The sequence below is a fragment of the Podarcis filfolensis genome (assembly GCF_964270895.1).
Source record: "Podarcis filfolensis genome assembly, chromosome: 4".
In the NCBI taxonomy this organism is placed as follows: domain Eukaryota; kingdom Metazoa; phylum Chordata; class Lepidosauria; order Squamata; family Lacertidae; genus Podarcis; species Podarcis filfolensis.
The window spans coordinates 52,375,306-52,398,562 of NC_139607.1; the positions used below are offsets into that span (position 1 = coordinate 52,375,306).

Here is a 23,257-nt window from a genome sequence, read left to right on the forward strand (position 1 = left end):
ATAATCTTGGAGTTTACGGTAAAGGCATAAGTTTGCATAAAAACCAAGATATGATAACATTTTGTACTAAAATTCAAAAAAATTCTTATCATGATGATGATCATCATCATCATCATCTCAGCAGTAATTAGATTATAGTGCATTTGGATTTAAAAGAATACCAAAGAATATATTTCCAGCCCCATCCACCCTAAGGCTTCTTTCATTAATGTGAAACATTTTGTTTGGGTTGTGATCCGTTACACACTTGCTTGGGAGTAAGTTCCATTAAACAGTATGGGTTATTTCTGAGGAAACATGTACAGGATTACATTGCATGTTGATAAAATATAGGATGACATGAGAAATATTACTTAACCCACTGACACTTATTACCACACCCACTGACCTCTGTTTTTGTGAGGATGAATTAATTAAAATGATGCATTGCTTCATAAATGGAAAACGCTGTACGTAGATTCATTAGAAACATAGAATTGTAGAGTTAGAAGGGACCACAAAAGTCATCTGGCCCAACCCTAGTTTAAGCTTGTGACAATCCTTTGCTGTAGGTCAGGCTGAAAATGTGTCACTGGGCAAAAACCAGGCCCCCAGATTCATGGATTCATGACGGTTTGAAACTGGGGCTCCTAAGTTTGGGCTCTTAAGTAATACTTGGAATGTAGTTGCTAATATCTTTCATTTTGTAGGTGTTAACTATTCTCATACATACAGCCACTTCATTCGTTATAATTTTGCAAATCCACATGAATGAATGGGTTTTTTTCTCACACACTAAGTTAGATGTTACCCCTTAATTGCTATCAAAAAGGGAACTGCTTTAACTCTTGGAAGCACTGGTAACTGCAGGAAAATTAGTATCTACTGGACTGCATCATCTATGCAGAAATATGATGTGTGATGAAAATGATGTGCAGATGTCACATGTGAGGATGACCATGTGGATTTATTTCTTTATTTCATTTGCAGGCTAATAACCTGCAGCCAATCTCTTGTTCATGTGCAAAAAACCCAAAAGAACCAGCATGAGTGATCCTGTGTAGAAGACCTAGACTCTTCATTGATCACAACATTCACAAACAAGTGCTTTTCTGTAGCATGAAGTGGTTCTAATCTAACATGAAGAGAATTGGCAACAATCGGTGCTATAAAAAGACAACAACCACGTCCACTGACCATTTAATTAATTACATGTATTATTCTAATAGATTTCAGTAGATTTTTTTATTATTATCATTAAACATCTTGCCAGAAAAATAACAGTCCCCAAAGTCATGCTGAAAACCACACAGAATAACAACTGACGAAAATATGAAAGGAAGGCATCTCACAGACGTGTTAAATTGGATGCATAAATAGTTCTGAACTGAACTTCTAATGACAACTGTATCTTATACGTATTGTTAGATCTGCCAGGCGTTACTCTGGAATCAAGATTCTGACCTCAAGGCTTTCAAGCCACGAGGCTGAAAATAATCACCACATCGATGACATTTTACATATGTACACAGCTTGCACGACTCCAAGTGTTTGCATTCGAGCCGAGTGTCTTGAATCCAAGTCTGAATTTGCATTACTGACAAATGAAAGAAAGGCTTTTGCATTTGAACTATAAAAAGTATTAGATAAAAGTATTTTTCTTTTTATCTTTTTAACAAGAGCAGGAGGGAAGTGGAGTGGAGTGGGTGTAAAAGATACAATCACTTCTCAAGTCCTGTGCTCCCCTCCCCTTTCCATTCCTGTGATAATTTATAACTCGGTGTGGAATCCGAGACACAGTGAGCTGTGCCAAAGGATCTGGCAGGAGGAAGAAGAGACGAGTTGCTCAGATTTGGAACATCAGCACAAGTTATAAAATTTAATTTTAGCTACTAGGCACTACTTTTAAGTGTGTGTTTTCCTCTTAGAACTCTCCTTTAAAAAAAAAAAAGTCCAGTGTCCTCATGAAAATGCTTTCAGGGCTGTGTAGAATAGTGTTCTGTAGAGCAGGAGACACGTTTGACTTTTTCAGGCAGGGCTAGATATTCATTTGATGACCCACCTCTGGTGAAAATAAATGGCAATTATGTGTTCAGATTTTATTTAATACCCCAAGGAACAAAAGAATGAGATGCAAGAGGCTTTTGTTGTGGATTTTGTTGCCCACAGCACACACATCAGTCTATGTGATGTGTTTGGAGAGGTTCCTCTCTGTAAGAGTTTCCATCACTAAAACTGCAGGGGCTATCTCCTAAAGAAGAAGAATTCCTTCAAAAGGAAGACTTACTCATTGCAGTAAGTAAATAGAAGCAGTTTAGGGAAAGGAGTGGAGTAGAATTATTATTTTTTAAGGCTTAGCAGCATCAGAGATGCAGCCGTTTTCACTCTTTTCAGACAAAATAAAAAGGAACTGGTTGAAAGAAATAGAGCAAGGGGGAAAGAATTCCATATTTTGCTAATGTCCTGCCTTTTGTGAGTCTCTTGATGTCAGCTGATATGTTCACCCCATCCCAAGTGTGACAGTATGCGTGCATCATTCCAGCACCAGCTCCTTTTCCTGAGTGCTGCTAGGATATTGTCTGACTTCACTGGTACAGAGATGAATCACTCACCAATAAGGAAAGTGGAAATGTTGTTCAACAAATATGTTTTTTTTACATTGCAATAAGTAAAGGTAAAGGTAAAGGGACCCCTGACCATTATGTCCAGTCGCGGACGACTCTGGGGTTGAGGCGCTTATCTCGCTTTACTGGCCGAGGGAGCCGGCATACAGCTTCCAGGTCATGTGGCCAGTATAACTAAGCTGCTTCTGGCAAACCAAAGCAGCGCACGGAAACGCTGTTTACCTTCCCGCCAGAGCGGTACCTATTTATCTACTTGCACTTCATGCTTTCAAACTGCTAGGTTGGCAGGCACAGGGACCGAACAACGGGATCTCACCCCGTTGCAGAGATTCAAACCGCCGACCTTCTGATCGGCAAGCCCTAGGCTCTGTGGTTTAACCCACAGCGCCACCCGCATACCGCATACAGTAAGTACATACCTCCAAGCTGGATTTCTCACAAGCATATTTTCCCATGCGCGTAGAGCAGCTTCTACCAAGAGGCAGCCCCTGGCCCCTCTGATGTTCCTCAGGATCCATGAAGGAAGTTAACAGAGGGCTGAACTGTACTATAATCTTTCTGAGCTTAGGAAGACAAGACAGGATGCCTTTACTCATTAGTCTTCAGTCATTGCTCTGCAGACAGAAGGTCTCAGTTTCAGTCCTTGCCATCTCTAGTTTAAAAAAATATCAGGGAGCACGTGATGAGTAAGACTGCACTGACTAGTTGGATGAGTTATCTGACCAGGCATATGGCACCTTCCCATGCTCTCTGGGTCTGCATTCCCTGACAGTGTAATAATTATGTAGAACATGAGCAAACTGCACTTGCGTGTACATAAACAACATTGTGGTGTGTGTTGAAGATCTCAGTTCCAATCCACGTAAATATTCAGATCCTATTGAAACCAATCGGGTTTTAGTTGAGTTGAGCCCTTCATATTTGTAGTAAATATTTCAGGGGTAGCTGATGATGTACCCTCCAGATGTTGTGGGACTACAACTCCCAGCATCCCTGACCATTGGCCATATTGGCTGGGGCCGATAGGAGTTTGAATCCAACAATATCTGAAGGCCTCGACGTTGGCTAGACTACCCTGCAATATAGATCCTGTTGACTTTCTGACCATAGTAATAGGGTGCATACACAGCAACAGATTCTGCTATGTGTCAGTCAGATATTGTTCTCATCTTCTTTCCCCTTCCCCGCAATAGGACACCGTCAGAAACTAGACGAGCAGACAAAGCCTGGGAGTTTGTCCTTTTCAGAGCGTCTGAGCGAATTGGAGCAGTTGCGTCGCACAGCCATAAGGGTCAGCCCACACCACCCAGCCCCCACTCCTAACCCAAGAGCTTCCTTGAACCACACCACTGCTTTTAACCCTCAGCCTCAGAGCCAGATTCAGGGTAAGTACCTGAACTTCCTCCCCTCACTCCACCCTGAGCATCAAGGAGACGGTCATCCATTGGCCATTGGAATCATGGTTGGCTTGATCTGTTGTATAGGATGGCACTTTGGGACAGTTTCCCCAAACCCCCCCCCCCCTGTGGGTTTCATCTGGCACATCTAGCACTAGCGCTGCTGGTGAAAGAGGACAGCAATTGCAAGCAGACAATGTGGGAAAGGTTGAGTTTGACGTAAGGTTCAAAACAACTGTGGAAAAGCTTTGGAGAAGAACAGTGTAGAAGAAACTAGGCAGAGTCTTTCTCCCAAAACAAATGCTCGTTCATTTCTCTGATTGCACACTACTGTGGGATTCCTCCAGCCAATTAACAGCATTATAATCAACTCAACAATGATCCTATAAACAGGGCCGGCTCAAAATATTTTGGCACCTGAGGAGAACCACAAAATGGCATTTCCCTCCCCACCAGGGAAGAAGGGATGAGTGAAGATCTTGCCGCATGGGTCGGCCGATCCTGGCTTCAATATACGCATAGCAGTGAGGCACATGCTTTGCAGCTTAGAATGGGTGTCCATGTTTCATGCAATGAAAGTTTGATGCTGCTTTTCCCTAGGAAAAGGAGCTATTAGAGCAGAGAAGGAGTGGAAACTACTTCCCAGCCCACTGCTTCTCCATTGCAAATTTCCTTCCTGGTGGCTTCTTCTCTCTGAGAAAAACAAGCAGCCATCAGGCTTTTCTTACAAGTTCATACACAGTATAAACTTATCAGAGTATGAACTTCCAGCTCTAAATTCTGTGATTCTATGATTCATTATGTGATATATATTTGTATCCTTTGATCATAGGAGTTCAGTTGTTCTACTTTTGAGTAAATTGTATGAGTGGTGTTGCCATGGATTTCAAGGCACTAACAGCAGTCGTCAGTCCCAGCTCAAAGGCATATTCAGATACCATTTCCACACATCACACTGAGCTTGTTTCATGGGTGATCCCACTTTCCTCTCCATGTAGGGATGGGGGAGAATTTTGGTTCTGAATCCGCAGTTCCTGATGCAATATGCAAACCACAATGCAGCTACCCTTTGACATTTGCACTTCTGGTTCTCCAACCAAAGAATATGCATGAAAATGTATATATCAGTATAATGATTTCATCCCTTAACTATTCTGACCACTAAAAAAAATAATTAAAGTGATATACGGAGGCACTAATCTGTATGTCGTCAACTGTATTGCAGGAACAGCAGAACACCCTAAGACTGCCCTGTGATAAACCAGGAACTAATTTATTTAATCACAAAATTCTCCAGACTGACCTTGTGTTATTAAGCAACACTTACTCCTTGTTGCATGTTTGCAAGTTATCTTTTAGCCTAGTTCAGACTCCTGCTGTCATAAGATGATGTTGGAGTGGCTGGTTATGTATACAGACTCCAAGTGCTGTAGAACTATAGAAAAATGTTAGAAAAGGCAGTCAGGCACAGCATTAGGTGAAAGCCCTAAGTTACTCTAAAAACTGAATCTACTGTTTATTCCAGTATATAAGAGAGTAGTAAAATTTCAGCCATATATATTTTTAAACAGAAGATATTCTCTTATAATGGCAATGGCGCCCACCTGAGAGGAGCTGGAACTATATATATAGTTGCTCTTTTCACAGAGTGATCCAAAGTGACTTACAATAAAACCAATTTAGAATATTCAATAACAATAACTAGATAAAGGGCAGGATTTACGCATTCCATTCCAGTAAAAGAGGCTGCAATGCCACCCTTCAAGTTAAGGGCCAAAAGGAAAGGGCAGAAAGAAAAGTCTTTGCATGGCGACTAAAGATAGATAAAGCTACCACACAGCTATCACACATATACAGTCTAATTCTGTATATGTCTACTCAGATGTGAATCACATGGGATACAGCAGAGCTTCTTCCTAAGTATTGCCTTAAAGCAGTCTTTCCCAGCCTGGTGCTTTCCAGATGTTTTGGACTACAGCTTTCACCAGTCCCAGACAGTGTAGCCCAATGGTCAGGGATGATGGGAGTTGCAGTTCAACACATCTACAGGATACCATGTTGGGGAACAGTACTGTACTTTAAACTGTAACACTTAAGCCATTTGTTACAGAGCAAACACAAGCTGTTTCTAATAGGACCTCTTCAGCCCTTAGCATGTTTAATAAGTCTTGCCAATGGCAATGAAATTTACTTCTGTGTACCTTGATTGGGATCAGGGCATGCTTTAAAGATAGCAAAGTGCATTTTTAGCTTATATTTTGCTGGGAGCTATCTCTGAAGCTTGGCTCCAGCTATAATTCCAGACCACATAGTGTAAACAAATTAAAACAATCCTGTCTTGGGTTTTTGGTTTTGTTTTGTTTTTTGCTTTTTAAATATCTTGCTTTGCAACTATCTATCATCATGAAAATAGCTGGAATTAAGTGCTTGAAGGACTTGATTAAATACCCTCTAATGTATATTTTACAAAGGTATTTTACAAAAGTATATTTTACACGCATAATTAAGCACGTCTGAAATTAGGATGAATGACATATGACCCTTTCTTAGAAAGCTAATGTTTATTTTCCAGTTTAGTAATAATGACTTTGAACAGTTTTTGAACAGAACAATTCACTTTTTTTAAATCAAGTGTGTTCTTGCATTTTAACAGGGTTCAGTGGTGTGGTCTATTTATTATCATTATTAGTACCCGTTGTAGTAGTACTCATAGTAATGCATTCAGAACTAAAACAACAAGATGTTTTAAAAATAAAAGAAGCAAAATTCATCCCTGCAGACTCACAGTCTACTGGACATGATGCAAAATTGTTTGTATTTCCACAGGTGAAAATCATTTTTTTTTAATATATTGCCATTTTAATTCTTAGTAATGCTCTCAGTATGTTGTCTTCATTTCACTGGGTTCAGATTTAACATGAAACCATGTTATGCGAACAGTAGACATGAAGCAGGCAAACCATGATTTAGAGTTGTTTTTGTTTCCCATATTCTCAGCACTCAATTCAGATGGATTCACAGTGACTCAGATGTAAACTCTGGTTTGCAAACAAGCTTCAAATTTTGGTTTCAGACACTGGTTTGCTGAACTTAAACCATGTTTTTGTCAGTAGGCTTTGGTTCAGACATTATTAAAGGAAACAAGATTTAGTTTAACCTACCATGGTTTTGTATTTTGTTTGGACTCTGTGTTGGAATTTAGGATTTGCTTGTCATAAGGCACATTTCTTTCCCATTTTTGTTGTGGACAAAACATTTGAAAGCCTATAACTAAGAGACTTAAAAGCCATAAGACAAATCCAGTGAACTCAAATTAGAGTGTACTTAAAGCAAATAAAATATAGGCAAGATCCCCTGTACCGGAGAACAGCAATTACTGCCTGAGCTTACTACAACAGCAGTAAATATGCCAGAGACTGACTGAACTAAAATGCTTAGATTGGACTGTACCAACAGGAATACTAGTGTGATGCCAAAATATATGACATTAGGGTAGTTTTCTACTGTGTATGTACGAGTTGTTCTTTGTTTTTATAAATTTGTAATTTGTTCATGTATACTATTTAATAGAATTTTTAATACAAAGGAGTTAAAAGAATTACTAGGGCTAGATTCTAAATATCACAAGTACAGGTCATAAATAAGCACCTGAGAGATATTTGTGTATGTTTAAAAGGGCTGAAATATTTTCATACCACTAAGCTACTGTTTACTCCACCCATGAAAGGGGGAAAGGAATTAACTTCCTATTTTTATCAGGTTTCATATTTCAAACAAAAAGCAGTTTCTATGATGAAAGCAAGTCCAGGCAGGCTAGTGCCCATAAATTGCTTTAATAGACTCCTTGATTTCTTTCATATATATATAAGAAGGAAAATACACCTGTCCATTTAGAAGTTCAAAACCTATGCCTTCACAGGGGTGAAGGGGAATAACTATGCTTTCAAGTTCAAAAAGAAAACTATTCAGTGTATAAGTACTGATGCAATTCTGCAAGCAGATATTTATATAGAGGAAAATAATTGTCATAGATGGAAGCTTTTATGGAGGTACTGGCACAGAAGTTGAATAAAGCCAATCAACCCAAGCGTAATCCCTACAATCTCACAAAGTACATGTTCTCTTCTTTGTGAGAGAGTCAGCAAGCCCTACCTGAAAGGCAGTAGCATAAAATCCAGCCCAAATGGAATGGGAACGAGGTATAGCCCCACCATGGGGAGGAGGGCATATACACAGGCAGAAGAACTGTCTGATAGTAAGAGCTATTCGACATTAGAACAAAGTGGAGAGTTGTGGACTCTTCATCCTTGGAGGTTTTTAACCCATGTGTCTTGGGTGCTTTAGCTGAGATTCCTGCATTGCAGGGGGTTGGACTAGATCTCTTCCAACTCTATGACACATTAGCAACTGAAGTGTTATAGGGTTAACCTGTACCCGGTTTGCTCTTTTTCTCAATTCTGGTTGGAGTTGCGGGGGGCGGGAAGGCAGCATTTCATAAGAAACGATAGATATGGATTGTGGCTATTGTTGTGTGTGCACTGTTTCCTAAACCAGTGGTGGGAATGCTCTGGATGCAGAGCACATTGGATGCAGTATGCACAGTCTCAGTTCAATAAAGCTAGTGTGCTATCCAGTAGTAGCCAAGTAAGGAAAGGATTTGTATGCGTTGCCGTCTTCCAGTTGCAATCTTATTGTTATATACGTATGGCTTCACTGGTAGTGCTCAAAAGGTCTTCTCGTATAAGGTTCCTCTAGGCAAGCCCTCCATCTAGTTTTCTCCTATTCTTTCTCTTCCAATTTTGTTTGGTGCTTTGCTGCATTGCTTCTGGCAATGGGTAACTATTTCTAGGATGAGAGTGCCAACCCCTGCTCCTGTACCATTATTAATGTCCTGGAAGAGCTGGTAATGCTTGAGCAGTGGTCATAGCGGTCATGATGTTGCATTGCCATGTGCTCCATCTTCTTAAGTATTTATTTGACAGCATAAGAGCTCATAAGATTAATCATAACATTTCTTGTTTATACCACCCTCTTGAACTGGAAGAAACAATATATTTCTGAAAAGGGGGCACTAGAACAAATTTGCTATGTTTAAGATGGGTTATTGCAATGTAATCTTTTGTTTTATGGTTCAAGCATATGGGAATTTGTAAAAGATATAAAGCGCATAATGGCAAGATGCTCTTGGGTGTATGAGGAATCAAGATGACAATCATTCTACCTCCTTACTAACTACCCTCTGCTATCTTTCCTAGAAAGTAGTCTAGGTCATTGTAACAAAATGTGCTTGGGATGGTGATTATTTGTTACATTTTTATTCCACCTTTCCTGCAAGGACTTTAGGGTGACATAGACATTTCCTTCCCTCCCCATTTTATCTTCACAACAATCCTGTGAGGTAAGGTAGCCTGAGAATGAGTAACTGGCCTGAGGTCATTCATTGAGCCTCATGATTGAGTAGAGATTTGAAACCTGGTCTCCCAGGTCTAACCATTGCATCACACTGGCTTCCATTTTGTGGAGAGTTCGATGTGTTGTCTATTTGATTTCATGAAGTTTTAAATATATTGAGCGTGTCAACATTACATTTCTTTTTGCTATTATTTGACTGACGTGGGAGTCTTCCAAACAGCCTGTTTACTGAGCATCCATCCTAATTTGCTCACACAAAACCTACGCTGAGGATAGACAGCATCCAGTATTTATTGAGCACTTGTGCAGAGGTTATATGACAATAAGTATTCATCCTGATTTGCTTACACAGTTCTTATATGTCTTTCCATTAATCATTTGTTCATCCCAAACTTTTCAGTGCATTTCCCTATGGGTTTCCTAACTTCAAAAAGCACAGGGTTGACAGAGTGCTTTAATCTACTTTAATTGTACAAACCTAAATTTCCAGTATGCAATTGAATCTCTCCACAAAATACTGGCAGGCTGGAGATGACCCTGTAAAATGGAAGCCAGGACCCAAGTCAATTACCTGAAGTATGTGTCAATTGTTTTATTTCTCCATGACCCATTTAGAATCTCTATGCCGCATCTTAAACTCTTCTTGAGATTTCCTGTCAGTTTCAAATTGGTTTGCCATGCACCATGAAGACTGCTATTCAGGAAACATAAGTCCAAAATTCCCCTGTTCTTGCAGCATTAGTTATGCAATTATTTGGATCCTGGCTGCATTATGTAAAAGATTTTATGTACTGCTAAAAAATTGAGAAAATGAGTTTCTCCCATCCCCTAAAAACAACAATACTTAAGTTAAAAGAAATGTCTCTGGATATTTTTACACCTAAAGTAAGCCTTTTCATAGGCTTGTGACCAATTATATTGACCAAAACATGCTTACAAGGACAAAAGTAACCAAAACTGCATTTTGTAACACAAGAAGGCAGATTATTTGATCATTTCTTTGGAAAAGGCAGGAATGTTTAAACTTTGCTGTATTATTTTTTTCATTGCTTCCCAGGTGAAAAAAGCTTTGTTTAAAGAGATATCTTCAAGGTCTCCTATGCTGTCATAATCATTTCTTGAAAACATCCATCTTTATTATCATAGTTCCCATGAACTGAAGAAACACACTGGTGTGGTTGACCACAAGGAATTGTAGATAGCATTGTTTCCATAGCTTGATCTATTTCGCTAGGTTTTTAGTATTTTTGTGGGTTTTAATGAAGTGCACAAAAACAGGATGTGTGAAAAATTCAGACACAATTATCACAATATTTTTAGGGCACTGAAATTTGTATTTTCAGTGTGGAATCTTTTTTAAAAACATGCAGTTTAAAAAACCTGTTATGCTTACTTTCTGTTCCAGATGAATAGTTATGTTACAGTATTCCAGAGGGACCTATACAACTGTTATTAGACCTCCTGCTCCTTTCAGCTCTAGCCAGCATGGCCAGTGGTCAGAGATTATGGGAGTTGTAGCCAAACAACATCTGGATGACGACAGTTTTCCCACTTTTTTCTCCTCTCCTTGGAATAACCACAACACCATTTTTTATTTTTGCATTTTAACGATGAGACTCTGTTCTTCTGTCGGCTTTACAGGTGATGGAAGCACCTTTTAGAGGAATGGGAGGCTGATCCTGGGAAACTTCTTCCCCTTTCCTGCCTCATTCCACTGAAACAAATGATTGTTGCTGTTAGTGACTCAGCATAACAACAGGGCCATAGGTTGTTGGGTTGTTGTTTTTTGTTTTTTTACTGGAATACATTCTTCCTGGATCAGGGTACTTATGTGAAATGCTGATCTAGTAGAAACCAGTCACTTCCATGTTAGGGTCAAAATGTTGATAATATTAATTACAGGCCACTTTTGATCAATAGAATACACAAAGAAGCTATTCCTTCCTATTCATTAGAAACACTTCACATAATTTTTACAATAAATTAACAGTTGTCTCTTTCAGTTTATTCCTACTAGGACAGTAAATAATTTATTTCTGTCTGTGTTTAAAAGGTAGTAAACATTACTAGATCGGTGAATGCTTCTTCACTTCAGATTCTTAGCAGAACATCTTTGCTATATGGACACAGAAGTAATAGTTAGAAAATGTTTTGCTATGCTTTTTCTTCTTTGAGCCATTCTGGTATATTCATGTGTGCTCATCTGACAGATCTTTGGCAAGGTACAATAACACTGTTTCCTGCCTAGACTATTACACTTAATCAGCTGCAGAAAACTAAATTAATTGTTTGGCAATAAGGTGAGAAGAGAATTCTCCAACACAAGGGATTATCTTTTCACAGGTCAGAGAGATAATATCCTGTTTTGAGAGTCTAGCAAATTATCATAGGATTGTTTGCCTACTAATTAGTTGATTTGCAGAATGCTGATGACAGAAAAGCCAATTGCTGCAGGAAACTAATAAGTTGTAATCTGCAGTTAGGAAGGCAACCTGCATCCAAAGCAGTTTGCACCACAAAGCCATTGTCCTGTAGATAAATGAGCACTGAGAAAATCTCAAAGAGTCTCATTTGAATATTGGCTTACGCCTCCTACATTCTATCTTAAAGACTCAACAGATGCAGATACTGGATGGTTTGAACACCAACCATTTCTTTCTCGAAATAAATAAATAAATAAATAAATAAATAAATTGTCCGGTAGCACCTTAGAGACCAACTAAGTTTGTTCTGGGTATAAGCTTTCGTGTGCATGCACACTTCTTCAGATACACTGAAACAGAAGTCACCAGAAAAACCAGCTGCACCAATATAAGATGGACACCTGGCTTACTAGCAGTACACGTGAAAAGGATCCAGGTGTCTTAGTGGACCACAAGCTTAACATGAGTCAACAGTGTGATGCAGCAGCAAAAAAGCTAATGCTATTCTAAGCTGCCTCAACAGAAGTATAGTGTCTAGATCAAGAGAAGTAATAGTACTGCTTTAGTCTGCTCTAGACACCTGAAATCCTGTGTCTAATTCTGGGCATCACAATTTAAGAAGGATATTGAGAAGCTGGAAGGTGTGCAGAGGAGGGCAACCTAGAACAACAAGGGTCTGGAAACCAAGCCTTATGAGGAATGGTTGAGGGAGTTGGGTATGTTTAGATTGGAAAATAGGAGATACAGTACCCATCTCAAAAATCTCAAGGGCTGCCACATGGAAGATGGAGCGAGTTTGTTTTCTCCTGCTCTGGAGGGTAGGGCCCAAATTAATGGATTCAAGTTACAAAAAAGGAGATTGTGGCTGAACATCAGGAAGAACTTTTTGACAGTAAGAGCTGTTTGACAGTGGTGGTCTCGAGGTTTTTAAACAGAGGTTGTCCATCTTTCATGGATGCTTTAGTTGAGATTCCTGCATTGCTGAGGGTTGGACTGGATGACCCCTTGGGGGTTCCTTCCAATTCTACAGTTCTATGATTCTTAGCCACTGTAGTATCCTACCTGTCTAAATAAAGTACCGCTTAACAACCACTGTAGATTATAATAGCCCCTAACAACAGAAATTTTTAAAAATTAAGTGATATTCATCACTACTGCCTTTAACAGGGTTACCTGCTCAATGGGAACATTCCTCTTTTTAAGAATTCTTAAAATTGCAGCTTAAAGATATCAAGAGATTAGGCTGCATAGTGCTATACCAGCTATACCATCCAGGCTCCCTTCTAAACTCAAAGTTGAGTTTTAGTTTGGCATGACTTGACCAAGAGGGGAAGTGTCTGCTGCTTTGTTTTGCTCACTCACTTCAGTTGCACCAAGAAATAGGAGGTTGTATGTCACCTGCCTACCACTTATCATTTTGACAGTTCTGAGCACTTAATTAATTCAGAGGAGTGGGTGTAGCCCTGGCTCACAAAGTCCTTGTAATACACTGCAGAAAGTGCAATGCTCCTTCCTTTCCAGAATTCATACGTTGGACTTAGACCAAGGAGGTAGTTCATGAAGCTCACTGGGAAACTTTGGGCCAATGAGATCTATGGTCTCACTACTCTTACACGGTAGTTGTAAAGATGAAATGGTGAGGATAAGGGGTAAGCCTGTACCCTTCCCTGAACTCCTGGGGGTAGGGGATTAAAGGAGTTGTGGGTTGGATTAAAACTAAGGCTAATTGAACTTGGATCACACTGAAATCAATAGGATGCGGAAGTCATGACGTGTGTGCCATTGATTTCAGTGGCACCTAAGTTCAGCTAAGTTTGTCTGGATCCAGCCCAGAATATATTACTTGGGCTCTTTAGTGTAGAATAAGAAAGCCAGGTGAGTTTTGTTTATTGTGTAAAATACAAGCAGAAGCAGGTATGCTTCTTATACAAGACTTCAGACGCACTCCGAACTGTGGACACATCATAGTTGAGACCTTATGCTAGTGGTATTGATGTTCTTTTTTATTGGCTTTTGAAGCATAGTATGGGCCCATGAATAACCCAGTTGTTACGAAGATTAAAGGTGCGTGTTGCAAAACTCTGGTAAATAAAATCTCTCTTAGTCTTTCACTGACAATTCCAGTTTTACTCTCCATTGAATTCTTTTTTTTAAAGACTGTAATCTCCACGTTGGCAGAACACTTCATAGCTTGTTAGCAGAGCTTGAATTACCTCCCATGGTAAATACAACAAAAATTAATAAATAAGAACACCTTAAAGGCAAATGCTCACTGAATCAAATTCGTGCACACTGTGGCATGTGTGCTCTAAGTGGTGCAGGACACCCTCCAAAGAGCCATATTTTGAGCTCCACAGGCCTTGAATTCTTTGATTTCCGAAAGCAGCCAACAGTACCCACACGGTGATCCTCTTTGAAAACCAGGAGGCTCTCAAAACATAAGTTTGTGAGATGAGGAAGGGGCTGTTCAAAGGCATTTCTCAAAAATCAAAATCCCTTCTTGGTTTATACAAGACAATTAGGTGCTTCCAAATCAGGGTTTGACAAACTTTTGGGTAGCCTGTGGGAGCATTTGTAAATGAAAGAAACTATCATGGACACCACACACACTCACTAAGCGCACACGACAACCTATTCCATTGGCTACAATAGACTGCTTCTTCTAACCTTAATTGTGGTGGAAGGACAGAACTGTGGAGGGAAGGCCTCTGCTGATGCATGTTGGCTTGTGAGAACTGCACAGGCAACACCTGCAGGCTTGCAGCCACAGAATGACTTTGCTCTAGAAGTGGAGAAAGCACCTAAAGAGGTTGTCTTCATATTTAGCCCCAACTTGCAGTAAATTGGTAGGCAATCCACTTGTCAGTGGCCTAAGGCTGGGCTCTCCAATTCAGTGCCTATGGGCACCAAGGCACCTTCACACCGCCCTCATGGTGTACAACAAGGCCCTCTGCCCCTTCCTTTTTTGGAGGGTTGCCTGCTTTTTTGTCTGTTTTGTATTTGTTTTGGGATGTGTGTAAGCATCTTGCCTGTTTGGAGGATGGGGAGAAGGTTCTGAGCATTACTGGTCCCCACAACAGTTTCTTAGCTTTCCAAATGTGCTCCTCGGCTGAAGAACGTTGGGGATCCTGATGTAAGGGATACCATTAAAAGAGATTGCCTTCAACAAGTTATGATTTTAGCCTTCTGCAAAGTTACGCTTTTCATTGTCACTTAAATTTACTTTAGGTTTCCTACCTGTCTTATCCTTCGGCGTCAGTCCATATGTGAACAAAAATACAATGTGACCACCAGCCATGCCAAAATGCATTCAGGTGTATTGTGTTAGAGCACCCAGTCAAATATGTGTTCACATGCAGGAGCATGCAGTTTTGCAGGCAGGAAAAATGCTGGGATGATTGTGTGGCCTGCCTTTGAGAGGGTGGCGATGTACATACATTCATATCTGCACTTATAAACTCTCTGTGTGAGGTTAGGGCATAGTAACCTAGGAAGCTACCGACTCAGATCATTGGTTAATATCGCTCAGTAACATCTACATAGCTCTCCTGTGTCTTTGGCAAAGCTTTCCCCAGATCTATCTGCAGGTGCCAGGGCCTGGCAAAACATGAGTTATGTCCCTTTCTCCAAAAAGTTGATATAGAGAAAATTGCTTTTTTTAAAAAACAAAATTAGATGTATATTTTTACCAGTTTTTTATTGCTATGATTGACAAGACAATTTCCCCATGTTGTAAATTCCTCCCTCCCTGTGTACAATGAGTAATCAGGTGTGTCAAGGACTTGACCAGTGCTTGATCCTGCTGAAATCAGTCCACCCTTCTCTAAGCTTCAGACGCATGCCCACACATGATTATTTTGATTACCACCCACTGATAGCCTAACTTCTTTCTGTGTTAGAACCGTCAGTTCATGGTCCAAGTGCCAAGTGGTGAGCTTTGGGGCTGTTAGGGAAAGTATGGTGTTTCTCTCCACATTTCAGTTTAGCAAATTCGAGCTTGCAACCCCGTTCTACTTATAAGTATAAAGAGAAGCATCCCTTGGTTTGTTTATTTTAGGTGTGGTTTTGTGGACTTCAAGTGGTTTCTTCCAGTCTGCATCTCGGAAATTTGCTCATCTTAATCCAGAGGTCTAAAATAGTTGGATATTTGGAAGGCTTTGGCAGATTTCTGTGTACATCCTAAAATAGAGTCGACACACATTGTTTATTGCTTTTGAAAATCTTAGCCGTGAGACTGAATGTAGATTATGTTAATTTTTAAAGAGATATTTTTAATATCTCTTTGGCATTCTGGAATAGTCCCCCCCCCCTTCAAAAAGTGTGGTGCGCACATTTTGGCTACACATAAAATATTCTTTTATTGGTTTTAAAAGTCTGTTGCAAAGCACTTATGCTGCTGCTGCTGCTGCTGTAATGATGGCATACAGAGAAAGTTCTGTCAACCCCCGTGGTCCTGATCCAGATTGATTTTTCTAAGTAAGGAGAGTAGCCAGTCACAAGCACATTTTTAATAGAACATGAACATAAAATATACTACATTATTTAATTTAACCATTCAAATTTTTTATCTTCAAACCTTGGACAACTAGAGAAAACTGAATCAAGCCATAGCTACAGCCAGTGAGGCCTTCTAGGTATAGTGTCATTACTTTCTTCTCATGGAGGGCTAGAGAGGCAGGGGTTTTTTTGTGATGGAAGAAGATCAGAGTCTGAGCCCCCTTCTTCCTTTGGGCCTAGTGCAGCAATACCCACTATATCCCCCTCTTTGTTGGTCTCTGTGAGTTACTAGAGTCTTACAGTATACAGAGGAAGTAGAATGTTGAGTAGATGGTGAGAGAGACCTGGTCTCCCAAATGCAAACATGCAGTGAGGCGCAGAAATTTATCTAGACATGGGGTACAGAGGAGGCTGCCTTTACATCATGTCAGACTATGGTTCATCTAGCTCAGTATTGTCTACACAGATGGGCAGTAGCTCTCCAGTGTTTCAGAGAGGGGACATTCCCAGCCATACCTGGAGATGCCAGGGATCACACCTGGTATTTCCTGCATTCAAAGCAGATGCTTTACCTCCCTTACCTGAGAGATGGGTCAGAAAAGAGAAATTCTCCTATACTTGCTTTTTCCCATGGAAGAAGTAGAATGAGACTTGCACGTAATGGAGTCTCCATACCAGAGCTGTACCACGTATCATAAGCTATTCTGTGATTCTCCCACCTGGCATGAAAAAGTGGTCAGAGGAGCAGCCATTATCAATAATGGTTGATGTTGGAATGGAAGCTCCTCCATGCTCACTGAAAGCATCACCTGGCAACTGGTATTGTGCACTGCACTCCTTCACAGAGGCTGTTTCCAAATTTATTCAAAACTGTGAAGGTAATTTGAACAGCATGCATAATAAGTGGTTGGGAATCCAACGTCTAAGGACTTGTTGGGTCATGTTTTTATCCAGGTGGTTTCCCCAGTCTATAGTAATGGATAAAAATGCCATGATTCTACTGGTAGCTCCCTATGATAAGTTGATGCTAGGCAGCATAAAACCTTTTGTGTTGTTCTTATGGCAAAACTAGAAGTAACAGCAGCAGGCCCCTGGCATCAACATTTCCTATAGACAAGTTTTAAGATATGTTCTAAAATATTTATAGGTGTGCTAGCACACACACGATGCAATCAGATGGTGGTTCAGTATATCTTTCTTTCCCTTCTTTTATTGCTGCTGCTGCTGCTGTTGTGTGGTGCTTTCAGACAAAGTTGTAGTGGTTCCCACAGTCTTAATGAACACAATTCATTAATGAACATGATTCTGTTAGGTCCATTAATTTCAGCAAGTCTGCTCTGCATAAAACTTAGTTGAATACCACCATTTGCCTGAATATCAGTTGCTTAAACATCTGTAAAAAGGCATCAGTCATGGCATGGTAGCCTTATGTGTTCTTTTTCTTTAAGAAAGAAAAAAAGAAAGAAAAAATCTTGTCTCCAAATATTTTAACTCACTTTTATCTCTCTTACAATTTTCAAGACATGCCCTTGCGTGAGCCTATCCTGTTGCTTCCATTCATGACTCATGCCATCAAACCACCCTTGCAGCTGTGGTCGGGCTGTCCGGCCAAAAATCACAAAACCCAACAGGTGGGTGTGACAGGAAAACAGCTACCAAGAGGGCCACAGCTGTGAGCATGTCGCTCTATTATTGGTGAGGGCATGAATCATCTCTCAATTGAGGAAGCAGCAGTAGACAACCTGTTCACTTGGGAAATATGATGATAATAAGAATAACAATAATAAAAAAGAAATAGAAACAAACCCAGATGACTCTGTGGAAGGGTTTTTTCCCCTCAGACGGTATGGAGGCGAATCCTTCAAATAGACGTTTGAAAACACTCTGTATGTGTTATATCTGGACAGGCCAGAGAAAAACAGGAATACAAAACTGTTTTGTTGGGAAGGGGGTGGGAGGTGATGTTGACCATAGAACCGGTATTTGCACCCACTAACCCTTTCTCTATTTGTCAGCTCTCTCTCCAAATAATTCTACACACACATCCTCCGTGATGTTCCATACGTGCATTGTTTGCTCTCATGAGGGTTATAGGCTGCATACACACCATACATTTAAAGCACACTGTTTTCCTCAAAGAATCCTGGGAGCTGTAACTTACCTTATCCCAAAGCTACAATTCCCAGGACCCACATTTCCCAGGATTCTTTGGAGAAACTCACATGCATCATAAGAATGGTGCAAACACAGCCATAGAATAAAGAAGCAGGTTGGGTGAGCCATCTTCTGAGAAGAATAAGGAGAAGAGGCTATGAGTTCTGGTTCTTTGGGTTTCTATGTTAAAAGGGCCCTCTGCCTCCCTGACATTGCCTACAGGGTTAGGGGTAGTTGCAGGGCTGAGGAACTGGCATCTCCAAGACTTGGATGGCTTTAAAAAGGGATTAGACGCATTTATGCAGGATAAGGCTATGGATGCCTATTAGTCGTGACAGGGCGCCATCTCCAGTACCAGAGCCTGTCTGCCTCTGAATGCCATTTGCTGGGAAATATGAATAGGGAGAGAGGTGTTGTGCTCATTTCCTACTTGCTGCATCTGCTTGGCCACTGGGAGAGACGGAGGCTGTTCTCTGATCCAGAAAGACTCTTGTTAAATTCTTGTAGGGCCTCAGATGTGAGACAGGTTCATCATGAGTGAACCTCATGATGTCTGGCATTTAAGGTTGGCTTTCACAAAATTTCAAGTAAGAGGCAGGAAGCTGTCCGATCTAAGGCCTGTTCCCACCTTTGCACAGATCAATTGGGCAAGGCAGACTGAGACTTGTCACCTGCATAGCCAGCTCCATTGTTAGGCACAGTGAGGCAGCTGCCTCAAGCAGCTGATTTTGGGTGTCATGGAAGGGCAGTCAATAGTTTGTTACTTAATGTATTCTTATTGCCTTTTTATTGCCAGGAAAGGAGGACAAGTGCTTGTGGTTTCCAAAATCACTTGACCTGTCCAAGTGCCAAAGTAACTCGAGCAGCCTTGGGTATTATGCAGCTCCACTTGGGGGGATGGTGCTGTTTGCTGCTGCTCCTCAGGCAGAGAAATGTCTTGAGCTGGCCACAATTAGCCTTTGGACTGGCATGGGTTGTTTTTTGTTTTTTTGTCTTTCTTTTGTTTGGCAGTGTTACAGCATATTCAGCTCAAACCAAGCCAGTCCGTTATGTTGATTTGTTCTGTTTGATGCAGCTTTGGCAGGTGAGACAGAGAAGGCCCCTGTATCAGGGAACTAGAGTAGGTGCTTGGGAGTTCCATCCATACCTAGGTAAAGCATAAGACAACCTATACTGTTTCTGTAATGGGGGCTGCTGTCAGGATGGAGAAGATACTAAAGACTACTAGCCATGATGATTGCATTGTATCTCCGGTGACAGAGGCAGCATGTCTCTGAATACCAGCTGGTGGTGAGCAAATGAAAAGAATACTCTTGCACTCAAGTCCTGCTTGTGGGTATTTGGTTGGGCACAATGAAAAGAGGATATTGGACTAGGTGGACCTTTGGTTTGATCTAGCAGGGCTGTTCTTAAGATAAGAGTCGCAGAGCAGAGATGGGCAACTGTTGCACAGAAACCTGCTGCTCTCCTACCTATCTTGTTGAAGTAAGGAGCTATCAACCACTTGAGCCAGGGGAGCATTGTGGCTGAATAGTCAGGCCAGTTCCCCTGGACGGTTACATTTTATATGTGCTATTTGTTATGGACTGGTTTTTTTTGTTTTTGTTTTTGCAAGGCATCACAAATAAAATGCAGGTCTGTGTGACTATCTCACCTGCGTTTGTACATCAAACATTCCCTACCATACTTGCGAATAAAAGAGTTTCACAAAAGGCATATGCAAGAAGGTGGCTGAGACAAGACAGGGCCAACAGGGATGTGTTTGAACTAGTTGCTCCACCCAGCATCTCATCTTCAGAAGGGGGAAAAAATGTTTTCACTAACCCAAACAGGCACAGTCTGATCTGTACAGACAGTCTGCAGGCATCTGCCCAAGAAGCCGACGGTTGGCTGGCACATCATCATCTGATTTATGGTGTGTGTGTGTGTGTGTGTGTGTGTGTGTGTGTGTGTGTGTGTGTTAAGCCTTAAATTGTTGAGTCTCTGGCTGGCTGTGTTGGTATTACTGGATGGTTGGTGCATGTTTTCAGCTGAAGAGCTGGCTCTGATACCAGGGTTGTTGGCTGTGAATCAGTTCCAGTTTCACACCTGTCTGAGACAATGAAAGCCTTGTTAGAGACATTTTCAGAAAGAGAGAGAATCTGTCATGCATTTGGAAGAGACAGAGACCTTGTGAAAAGAAGAAAGAGGAAATACTTCCTTATAACATTTGTTTCCTGGTGCAGCATTCTGTTACTTGAGATTAGGCAAAGACGGTGTCCATTGAACCTACCTTGCACTAAATGTATATTTGCTCCTCCTAGTTTAAAATCACTAGAAAGTCCTTTTAGCTTTGTCCCCTTTACCTGACATGCTCATGCTTCCTTTTGTTGACTGTTGGAAAATGAAATTGCCCCACATGGATGGGTCTCTGAACCCTTCAGGGTGTCTCTTTTTATCCCTAAGTCTTTTAAAAGTCTTCTTAGTTGCCATTTACACACACACACACATACACACACACGTACGCACACATGATGGGAGTTGTAGACCTACAACAAATTCCCTATTTCTACTCTGTGGCATATAGGCAAAGGTGATACACCTGCTTCTCAGTGGACACAAACCGGCACAGGTTTAGTGATCTCACTGGAACTCTTCCCATGTACCCTAAGTTAAACTCTGGCCATGTCCATTGACAGGGTGGTCCAAATCATATAGACAATGATGATCCTCTCTACAGAGAAGGATTAAATGCTGCAGTAGGTGAACACAGAGGCAGATGTAATAATATACCTCTGTTGGTACTTGCAGTTTCTTGTTTTAAAGCCTAGCAAAGGCCCTGAAGTAATGAAATGCAGACAGGAGCTTGATGTTATCTCACACCTATAAACCTTTCTTAGAGTCCACTGGTGGCCAGTATCCAGAATGTTTGAGTTCAGACAAACTTGCCTATGTTAAGTACAAGTGGCACATTCATTCTTCGGTAAACAGCATTTTGCTTCAGGGCCCAAATCTTTTAAATGCTTGCAAAGGCTGGTAATTCTCTGCCTTTGCCTTCAAGTATCTCAGCATTATCTGCAATGAAGAGATTCAGCTACGTCAGCACTCTGAAAAGGAGGGAGGGAGGAAGAGAAAACATGCCGTATTGTATGTAATCTTCTTGAAATGAGAACTCAAACAAGACTTTGGATAACATGTTTGGTGTTGTTTTTTAACATACTGGTAGGAAAAACCCCCAATGATTTGTGTTTTAAAGGGCATCGAATTATTTCGGTCCAAAACACATCAGTCGTCTTAGATGCCAGCATCTTGCTTTTGGAAACCAGAGAAGTTTCTCTCATACCAAGGTTAAACTTGTGCTTACTTACTATTTACATACATGCTACTAGAAAGAACTCATTAAATTTTCTGGGTTTTGTTCCTGTACTGAAACAAATCCCTTATATAGGCAGACTTGTGCTTTCTCAATGTATGAAGCACAACTTCGCACCAAGAGATTGCTATAGTACAGGGGTAGTCAACCTTTTTATACCTACCGCCCACTAATGCATCTTTCTTGATGGTAAAATTTCCTTACCGCCCACCAGTGCTCAATGGAAGGAGGATTCAGCTTGTGCTGCAGAACCCCTACTGCCCACCGAGAATCCTAAAACACCCACTAGTGGGCGGTAGGGAACAGGTTAACAGCCCCTGCTATTGCACATCCATTGAAGGAAAAACACCTTTGCAGGTTTTAGCAGTGTTGGTGGCCCTGTGTTGAATATAAGGATGAGAGAGAAACCCGTTCTGTTTGCATTTTAATGTGAACAGCCCTGATTCACACTGCCTGAACCAATTTGCAAACTGAAATACAACTGTACTTTGAAATCCACACGTCTTTGAATTTTGGGGTATCATTCTCTGACCAAAAATGGGTGGGGGGAAACACATTTTGGGGGAAAGTGTGCACAAAAATGTATATGTCAGTGCAAATAACCCATTAAAATGTATTATATCAGTTCGCAAAAAAGGGAGAAGCTTGAAAACTGATGCAGAAATGGGGGCAGACTGAGCTCGAGTAGAAAAATGAGAAACTAAGAGGAACTGAAACTGACAGATTCACCCTTTCTTAGATTAAGAGATTAAGAGGTAGTTAATCAACTGTATGGTGTCAAAGGTGGAAAGCCCAGTGCATCACCTGGCATGATATTACGTAGTAGTTGAGCTTCTTCGTACTTGAACTTTTGACCCAAAGTGAGCCTATGTAACCAGTGCAATACTGTGATTTGAATATACTTAACACCCCTGGTACCAATTACATTTGTGTGGAAGTCCCATTGACTTGGAACTGACTTAGTTCCAAATACTTAGAATTGCACTCTCCTCTTCCCTTTAGTGGCATACTGACAGTGGAATATCCAGTTACGCTTAGATTTGTTGGGTGTTGTTTTGGCCTAAGTTGGAGTCTTTCATAATAATGTTCAGGCAGTCCATTAACTTGAGCACCTGTGTCAAGTTCAAAGGAGACCATTGGTTCTTGTACTGCCAATGGCAGTTCCTAGTCTTTCTCATTACCTTTGCCTGATTCCACTACATTCAGAAAAAAATCCCCTTCCTCCCAGCATGCACCTGGGGTTTCAGTATAGGTGATTTGCAATCTTTTGCAAAATGGTTATGTTGATCCCCATTATAGCAAATGCTTCCCAAACACAGCAGACTTTTTAAGACCACGTTGCAACCCACAGATTTTGGAAGCTTCTTTTAAGCTCTCTCTTCTTCCAAGTGCTTTCTCTCGGTTAGCTTCTGCTTCTCC

At 40.8% G+C, this 23,257-nt stretch overlaps 1 protein-coding gene and 1 long non-coding RNA gene across 3 annotated transcripts in view; both read left to right on the plus strand.

The window, feature by feature from the left end:
• Nucleotides 1–23,257, plus strand: part of RUNX1 (RUNX family transcription factor 1) — a 181,919-nt gene that overhangs the window by 135,994 nt on the left and 22,668 nt on the right. The window contains exon 6 of one of the 2 annotated variants that reach the window (XM_083608847.1): nucleotides 3,797–3,988. The exons of the other annotated variant lie outside the window; for it this stretch is intronic. Within the exon in view, the coding sequence (XP_083464973.1) occupies nucleotides 3,797–3,988 (192 nt within the window). The remainder of the gene's footprint in view (nucleotides 1–3,796; nucleotides 3,989–23,257) is intronic. 2 annotated transcript variants of the gene reach the window in all.
• Nucleotides 9,392–15,506, plus strand: LOC310760442. The gene is made up of 2 exons (XR_014546978.1): nucleotides 9,392–14,673; nucleotides 14,730–15,506. It is a non-coding gene; the product is annotated as an uncharacterized lncRNA (long non-coding RNA).